The sequence below is a fragment of the Buceros rhinoceros genome, unplaced genomic scaffold (genome assembly GCF_000710305.1).
Source record: "Buceros rhinoceros silvestris isolate BGI_N320 unplaced genomic scaffold, ASM71030v1 scaffold4161, whole genome shotgun sequence".
Lineage (NCBI taxonomy): Eukaryota > Metazoa > Chordata > Aves > Bucerotiformes > Bucerotidae > Buceros > Buceros rhinoceros.
This window is the reverse complement of record NW_010393533.1, coordinates 40,943-49,978: the sequence shown is the minus strand read 5'-3', so window position 1 is coordinate 49,978 and position 9,036 is coordinate 40,943. Positions and strand designations below refer to the sequence as shown.

Below are 9,036 nucleotides of genomic sequence, written 5' to 3'. Positions count from 1 at the left end.
ACAGCCAAAAACCAGTTAGCACTGCAAAGGAAAAAAAAAAACCAAAACAAACATTAAAAACTAGCATTACATTCAGGCTCATGCCGAAATTGGTAAAACACCAAACAAAACATTGAGTGCACGTGAGCATACAAAATAAACCAAATCCTGTCCCCTCTAGTTATGAAAGATAGATTGTAATAGCTATTCGGTCTTCTGAGCAGGTTTTACTCAAGCCTTCAAAGTCATCTCAAAAGGCAAGACCATTCCCTGCAAGTAGTCATCATTAATATGATGCAGTTAGTTGAAAACAGGTGCTGTCTACATATTTATTTGAATTGCCTCATACTTTATAAATTCTTTTCCTTCTTTGAATTAAAGCTTTTTTTTTTTTAACATTTTCTTTATCACTACATGAATTAGAGATTTTAGAGTTCATGCTTTATGGCTATATAAAGTTCTCTAGTAGTTCAGCACTAGCTGCACAAGTAGTCAGATGTAATGGTATAGCTGAATTGCCTGTATTCTTCCACCTTTGAGATCTTCCAAATCGTATATGACACTGCACATTTTTACAGAAACGTTGTCGACGGTGAATTAAAAAGGGAAGAGTGTTTGTAATACCACCACCATGACTTTCTTGTCGTCCTCACTCTTCACAGAACTGACATTCTAATCCTTTCAGGATCAAAAATAGTAACATTCTCACACAAAGTAAGATAGGAGCTAAGTTTTGCCTCAGTTTCCTCCTTATCTTTGGACTTCACCGACTTGCCACTGAACCGGAAATGTAGCAGCAGCCAGTTCAGGGATTGAGGCATTGCAAGTAGCTAGCAACTGACCTGATTTAGAAATTTTCTGAAGGTTCTCTGATTCCCTATAGCGAATAACAAAACAGAACCTAGCTATGTAATATGCAAGTGAAGCCACATTTAAACGTGTTTTAGACAAAAGAAAAAAGCAGTGGCTAAAAATACATGTGCAACTCCCATATTTAAAATTAATTAGATGATTACAAAGCCTAAATTCCATTGAAACTCAATGGCAGTTATAGCAAGTGGCCTTTGAAAGCAGCATGTGAATTATGGAGGCATTTTGTTTTGAATGATTCACCACACCTAGTAAATAAACATATTTCTAAACCCTCGAATTTGGTGTGCTTGATTAATACACACTTTATGTACCAATTACGTAAACAGACTAGCAAATTAACCTGGATCTAAAAAGAAAATAGCTTGTAACTTTAAAAAAAAACAATTTCCATTGGAAACTTCAGCCAAAAGGACCGTGCTGCCAAAGGACACTGATGCAGTTGTAATTAAATCAACCATCTTGTTCTGAAGTTAGTTTTTCTCTAGAATCATTCTGCCCACCTCCAGTTACTGCAGTTTGACAACTTCTTACATGATTAGCCCACATTCCCTGAACTAGTGGTTATGGGAAAGTCTGGAAACATTTTCTGGAAGTAGATGCCGGCGTCCAGTAACTCCAAAGGAATCACTTCTAGAATGTACCCTTAAACCAGATGCCAGAATAGCTAGCTGTGTCCTAAAAGGAAAAAAAGCAACATACTAGGCAGCACAGGAGAAGCGTTAACGAGGAGCAGCCATTATCAGCATTCCTGTAACGCGAGAGAAGCTGTCTAGTTTTCTCAAACACCAGAGTAACTTGTTTCACATACTACTTAAGATACAAAGCAGCAAAAGAAACTCTGAAACTGGTTCTCAACCAGATTAGTTTGTCACAGAATAAGGTTTGAGACATTTTATAAATACTAATGAACGCAGATCATTCACTGAGCCACAGAAACTCTTCCACACCTCTGATCCACTATTGTATCACATAGAGAAAGTTCTGTTTATAATGACTGATTACCAGCATCAAACCAGGTGGAAATTCCTGAAAAACACCTGCAGTGCTGCAATGCATCAAGTTGCAGTGGGACAGTCTACACAACTCAAGGCTGTATGAGAGTTCTATCATCATAGTCTATGAAGACAAGGAGTAAACCGATGGAAGAGAAGTGGGTGATGAAAGCTTTACTACACTATATTACGTTGCACATTCAAATGTCCAGGCAAAAGCATGTTGACAAATTTCTGAAAACCAGGTTCTCCAAACACCACGCAGAATAGCATGTACTTTGCTCCCTATACACACCACTGGCATTAACGGGCTCTCCCTTCACACCACTGCGCCTCTGCGCTCTTAGCGTTTTCACTAATTCCTTGAAGTTATGAGCCAACACCCTGAATACAAAAACAAAACAAGCAGACGGCTAAACACCAAGTATTGCGGAGTTATATTCTGCTGAACATACAGAATCTGAACACTTCCATTCTTATCAACACCAATAGTCCTCATTTTGCAAGTGAGGAAGGAAACTGAGGAAAAAAAGGACAGGGAAATTTGGTGAAATTTACATAATTTTGCATAACAGAACAGAAGTCATGCAAGGGAGTTTCTGAAAAAGCTGCAACCTAGTACAGAAGTTAGGTCCCAGTCCACAGCCTTCACCATAAGAGTTGCATATCTGAAAGACTCACTGAAGCAGCCAACTAATAAACAAATCAACATCGCAAACACATAAAAATGTTGTGTTTGGCACAAAAGTAAGGTTTCACAGTCATATCAAAAGAAGTCCAGGGGCTATATGTTCCATAACACATTACATACACAGCAACAGAAAGCTACCTGAGGCTGTAACTTACACAAACAGGATCTAGATTGTATTTGCTAACCAGATCAGAAATCCTTCAGGTTAGTATTTTGCCAGTAAAAACCAAAAATCAGCACTGGTATTTTATTGCGCCTTTTGTCAGCAGTATGTTTAGTTCTAAAAATAAAACTTTCTGGTTTTATATCAGAGAAGCAGCACCTGAAGTGCTTCTGTAGTGAAGTTAATGAAAATAAAACAGGATTTACATTTCAACTGAACATAAAGACAAGAGCTACGTATCAAAGTAGGAGAGATACTTGAACAAAGTAACCAGCAAAACCTCAAAAAAATATTTTGACTGAAAAAAGTAAGTTATGATGACTCCAGCTCTCTGCTCCTGACCCATTTTGAAACAAAAGAACATATAGAAAAGAGCAATCAAATATATAGCACCTTGGTAAAACCTGCTATTCTTCTGTGTCATGGCGTTACAAGGAAGGAGAAAACACTTCGCAAGTTACACCCCTGCTACTAGAATCAAGACCTAGAAGCTTTCACACTTGTCAGTTCTTGCATTCTTCCCCAGGCAGCTCTCCCCAGGTAGCCCCCTCTCTGAACTGCGATACCAATTACTCATCATTATGGGAACACGCCATTGTCAAATCACTGATACTTTCCTAAATATGTCAGCAACTCCCCAAAGAATGTTCAGCTTTTTGTTCCTCAAAACTGAGTACTGGGTTTCAGGGATGTGATATGTTTCAAGGGAGACAGAATAGCAAGGTGCAGCCAAGAAAAACACTAATAACAATATATTTCTTTAAAAAAATACTAATAACAATATATTTTTTTTTAAAAAAGGGAAGTCTAATTTATGCTTGCTTTGACAGTAAGCAAGTAAAAAACAGTAACACCCAAACTTGCTTCCCTGCCAAACCACCAGTTTCTCATCTCCCTGGATACTTAGAGTTTTTTTCTGTTCTGAGATGTTCTTATTGTACGTATCAGGAAACCTTTTGCAAACTTATGTCCTACTATCACCACCTACCAAGTTTCAGTTCACAGTGAAGGACTGTTCCAAGAAGTGCGAACGGGTTCATTTCCAGATGGAAGATGCACACCACAAGTATACTCTCCATGCTCTAATTACTACTGGAGAAGTCCATGAGATCAAACTCATCCAAAGCAAAATCTCCACCCCGTACATGATGCAAACATGCCTTTAGTTCTGCAAATTCACCTCTACTGAGCTGTGCTGTTTGCTAAGGTAGACACTGCTTTAGTTGCTTAACAGTAGATGAACAAGATCGTGAAAAACACTGTGTGCTAAGTTACCAGCAATATAACTAATTCTTGTAAAACCACAGAACTGTTTTTTTATTTTCATGTGACGTCTAAGTCACACTGTCTGGTATCTGCAGCAAGATCAGTCTCATTTCTCCTGTGCATAACCAATGCAGATGCGTGACTGACGCAAGAGAGGATGGAGAGAAGTAAACTATCTAACAACCTCTAAGGTCACTAAAATTTAAGTGACAGATGCTTCAAAGTTCTGATACTTAGAGCTGCAGAGGAGGGGGATGGCACAGATGAAGCCTGCAGTGGACAGGAGGAATCTCTGACATGAATCATTTCCATCACCTAGGGACCGGCTGCCTTCCCATTGCTGTACAGAGGTCACGGCATCTCAAATTCTAAAGTCAGTGCTTGTGAACAGCTATCTCAGGGATACCTGAGTTCATAAACAGAGACAGATCTGTGGTCAATTACCTCATAACTGCCTCTCTACTGCTAGCCTCAAAATTCAGCTGGGGAGGAGGCGGAAAGATTCAGTAATTCTCCTTCCACTGCACAATGGCATAGTAAGTAAATGAATATCTTTGAAGAGCTTTTTATTTAAAAAGCAAAAAAACCAACTCCCCAAATAACCCAATGCTATTCTCTGAATTAAAAAAAAAAAAAAAGTCAGCAAGGGATGCCTATGATGTCAGTTAGAGTTTTCCTGTCTCTCTGTCCCTACTTTATTTATGCCTTTATTGTATATTCTTTAACTGCAGTAGTTCAACTTTCCTAAATATTCTACTCTGAATTAAAAAAAAAAAAAAAAGTCAGCAAGGTATGCCTATGATGTCAGTTAGAGTTTTCCTGTCTCTCTGTCCCTACTTTATTTATGCCTTTATTGTATATTCTTTAACTGCAGTAGTTCAACTTTCCTAAATATTCTGGTTTAAGGACTGCTTAGATTTAATTTTTGTGAAATGTGTTTGTGACAACTTGCTCTGATCTTAAGGAAAAGAAGTATCATTAAAAGTCTTTACCAACCATTAGAATCCTAACAGTCTGCTTTCTGACTCTAGAAAAATTGCAGGACAAAAGGAAATAAAAAGAATAAAGCTCCCAACACAGGGCAGTAGAGATTTTCAGTTTCATTTTCTTTCAGTATTTGTTTATTGTAACTAAAAGATGATCTCATCTATACCAAAAGAGATCTCACTAGAAGAAAAAAGGACTAAGAAAAAGTAAATCCAAAGTTATCAAAGACAACAGCTTAGAAGAAAGAACGTCAGAGAACCTGGTAAAATTTAGAAAAATTACTCAGAAAACTTCATTTTTGCTCAATTTCTGTTGTTCTTATACTAAAGTAGTGCACTTGAAGATCTTGCTAATTTGTTTTTATCACTTGGAAAAAGATGTTTATTCTCTTAATTTTTAACTTCAATTCACACTACAACCTAACACTGAATTTTAGAATTGACACTTAAGCCTTTACCACGCAACGACAATAAAAAGGTATGTTTACTTACGCTTCATTAAGGGGAACAAAAATGAAATCTTTCTCAAAAATATCAACATGCCGTGTCCATGTTTTTACTCGCCCATGTCGTCTTTGTTGTATTCTGCAAGAAGAAACCAAGACACGATTTATGCGGTGTCTTATTTTAATTGAAGGACTATTTCACCAGATATTTTCACTTCAACAGCTTAAGATTTTCAAGGCTAGGTTTCTGTGTGTGTTACAGATCTGGACGCTTCCTAGAGTTCTGTTGGTATCATAATATTGTCTGTAAGGATTTTATCTCTGTAAAGCACCTGTTCTTGCAGTCCTCAGTGTACTTAGCTCTTAGTAAAACTGACTTATCAACAGACTTACGAAAGGTTTGAAGTTTCATGAATATTTCTTCTTTCTCTTTGATTAAGGCGTTTATAGAAGAATGAACTGAACACATGTATTCTATCAGCGTCTTCTTTTTTCAGTTTTTCAAGTACCAAATACCTTGTTAGTTAAAAAAAAAAAATCATAGAGGTGTTAACTCAAAGTATTCATCGCCAGAGTAAAAAGGACTGCCAAGAGTGCTACCTCCCCACCAAATTGTTTCAGCCCCTCTCAAAATACCTGTAAGAATATTAGGGATAGCCAACCACAGAAACTCATTAATGCAGTATGTGTCAAAATTTCAAGGTATTAAGCACTCTGCTCAATCAACAAGCTGTTCTGCTGCTGTTGTATTATTTTTTTATCACAGCAGGAAAACAGTTTTTCAATGAGTTTGTTACATACAACCTACCTAGGGAAGACCCGTATTTTATACCTGAGCCAGTAAATCCCCAAACACTCCCACAGTGACGCACTCATTTTCTTTTCACCTTTAATAAACTAAAAATTATACACATGCACCTTATGTTAGCATCAACACAATAGGATATAACAATTTAATACATCCCTACCATCTGCAGTATCAGTGACACCAAAAATTAATTTATGTATTATGTTAATCAAAACAAATTAAACTCCAGGGAACACAAATACTCTCAAAAAACCAATTGAACTTAAATCTGGTTTTTATTCCTAGCAGTTAAAATTTCTCTTCAGATGCTAAGAAATTTTAAATAATACTTTTTTCCCCTAAGTGTGAACAACTTCACTGTCAAGCAGGATAGGAGAGGAACCAGAACTTCTTCCAAAGATACAAACCGATTTTTAAAATTAGAGTTATGCATAGTTGAATACCAAGTGTTATCAAGTGAATTTTTAATGTTAGAACTTTTCAAGTTTCAAAGCAAAAGATGACTAGAACTATTTTGTGTGAAATAAAACTTACTTTAAATAAAAATCAATAATAACATCATTTAAAAATTCTCCTTCATTTAGGCAATGGAGGTCTTCGTTGGTCACAGAAATGCCACCTTTAGCTGGAGGAGGTGGATAAACTATCAACCTGAAAAGAAAAATGCATTCAATAATAAATATGAAATGCCAAAACACCTCAGAAAATTGTTACAGGGCAAAGATAAATATCTTACTTTTCTATAGGACCAATAAATACAGTATGTGGTTCTCCAACTTCATCATCGTCATCAAAATATGGTAACTGTTTATTTCGCTGCTGCGTTTTGGACTCAGGAGCAACCTTACAAGAATAAAAATCATTATTAAATTTGCATACTGTGCTCAAACTTGCCAAAAAGGTAATGAAGCCTTGTGAATTGCAGAGGTGTGATAGCTGTTGCTTTTGAGAGGAACTTCAAGTAACTTTTTTTTTTACCTTTCCTCATTTAATACACTTAGGTCCATACTCATTTCTTGCAGAGCCACAAAACTTCCAAATTCTTTAACAGGTAGTTTTGTTTAAAGAAATCATCAATTAAATTTAACTACAACATTGCAACTTTGTTTCAGTTCTGAAATACCATAATTTTATCCATAGATTAATTTGAAAATTATTATGTAGTCTAATTATAGTACAAATTTCTTGTCCCTTAGTAATTTTGAAATGACAACATTACTTGTGGACCACTGTACAACCTTACAATTAAACTAAACATACTAAAAAGTATTGCAAATGCACAGACTATTTCCTATAGTCTCATAACCCACCAGGGACCAATATGGGAATCCTCATATAAAAGCAGCAGAAGTTGTTGAGATTTTTTTTTTTTTTTGGTCTTGTGACTAGCATACTATATTCAGCGTATTTGTAACCCAAATAATGACTTTGTTCTAAAACAAAAACATCATTACATTTTTTACTTTGTTTTCTCTGTGAGATGGACTTCCTTTGGAATTGTCTTCCAAGCACTTAGTAAATGCAACAAGCCTGCCGTTGGCTTCTTCAAAGGAAATTTTCACAAAGAAGTCAGAAATATTATTTCTAATACCAATGTCAGTAATTATTTTTTCAAATACTGAGTTTGCATGTGGATCAAGACCAGTTTCAAAAATCAAAATGATGTACTGTTCTTCTTGACCTATAAAAAAGCAAAGAGAAAATTATTTTGTTTCTAAATGAATAAAATGACTCAAATATAAAGAGACTTCAAAGAATCACAGGCCAACATGTGTACATGCTGCTGTCAATACATACAAACAGTGACATGTATGCAGACAGACTGAAGGACTCACTACCAAACCCTTCTACCTACATTTGCAAAGAGTGCATTCTACTTCTGCCTTAATCTAGAAATGTTAATTATCTGAAAAATTTTAACAAGACACTGAGTGCAAAGCCAAAACATATCTTGAAATAACAGATTCTCTGCTCACTGACAGTGAGACTCTGCAATCAATACTTTTTCTTACTACAGTTCCTATCCTATAGAATTCCAGAAATTATGTATCCAGCATAACACCATGCCCCTGATTTCTCCCAGGTCAACACCAAGAAGTGTAGAGCAGCTCTCTCAATTAAGATACATTCTTCTGCTGAAATTTATTAGAAAAGAACTGTATTAAGAATGTAGATGAGATTTTGTGGTCTCAATGTTTAGATTAAATTACTTTCATCTACTTAATCCCTTCACAATCTACACAGTCTTTTATTTTGCAATATTTCAGCTTGTTTTTATCCTACTTTAAAATAGAAGTGACTGCAAAAGGGGAAAGGAAAAAGAAAATACATATTAAATGAAACAAGAAACATTACATGAGACCCCATGATTCAGGCAGATTCACCACCTGTCCTGATGCTAGAAAACTACACTATAAAACATCACAGCTTTTTGAAAATTTTATATCTTAGAGTCCTCACATATAAGGTCAGAAGTGCCCAGCCTTTTAGCTAAAGCAGGCTGTAAGAATCACTTTTACATGGATATACAGCACTGATATCCATGTGCCAGCTCTTTTAGACCACAAAGACACTCAGAAACAGTGACAGTTTGAAAAAAATTACTTTAGCTAGCAAGTAGGATGCAAAACTTAAGTCACTGCTTAGAAACTAAACCGAATAGAATACTGAGGGAAATTTTTTTTTTTTTTGAGATGACTGCTCCCAGGCATAAATGGGAAAATAAGAGTCATACTTTTTTAAAAAGTGGATACAAACTGTGTATCACATAATAGGAGCACAAAATTCTAACAAAACTACTGTTACTGATTCTAGGGAATCCGTTGTTGGGTA

At 35.9% G+C, this 9,036-nt stretch overlaps 1 protein-coding gene across 1 annotated transcript in view; it reads right to left on the bottom strand.

Moving 5' to 3' along the window:
• Positions 1 to 9,036, bottom strand: part of LOC104501117 (sentrin-specific protease 6-like) — a 45,129-nt gene that overhangs the window by 679 nt on the left and 35,414 nt on the right. The window contains 5 exon segments of the mRNA XM_010144872.1: positions 5,443 to 5,535; positions 5,790 to 5,912; positions 6,739 to 6,855; positions 6,941 to 7,047; positions 7,659 to 7,885. Coding sequence (XP_010143174.1) covers positions 5,443 to 5,535; positions 5,790 to 5,912; positions 6,739 to 6,855; positions 6,941 to 7,047; positions 7,659 to 7,885 — 667 coding nt within the window.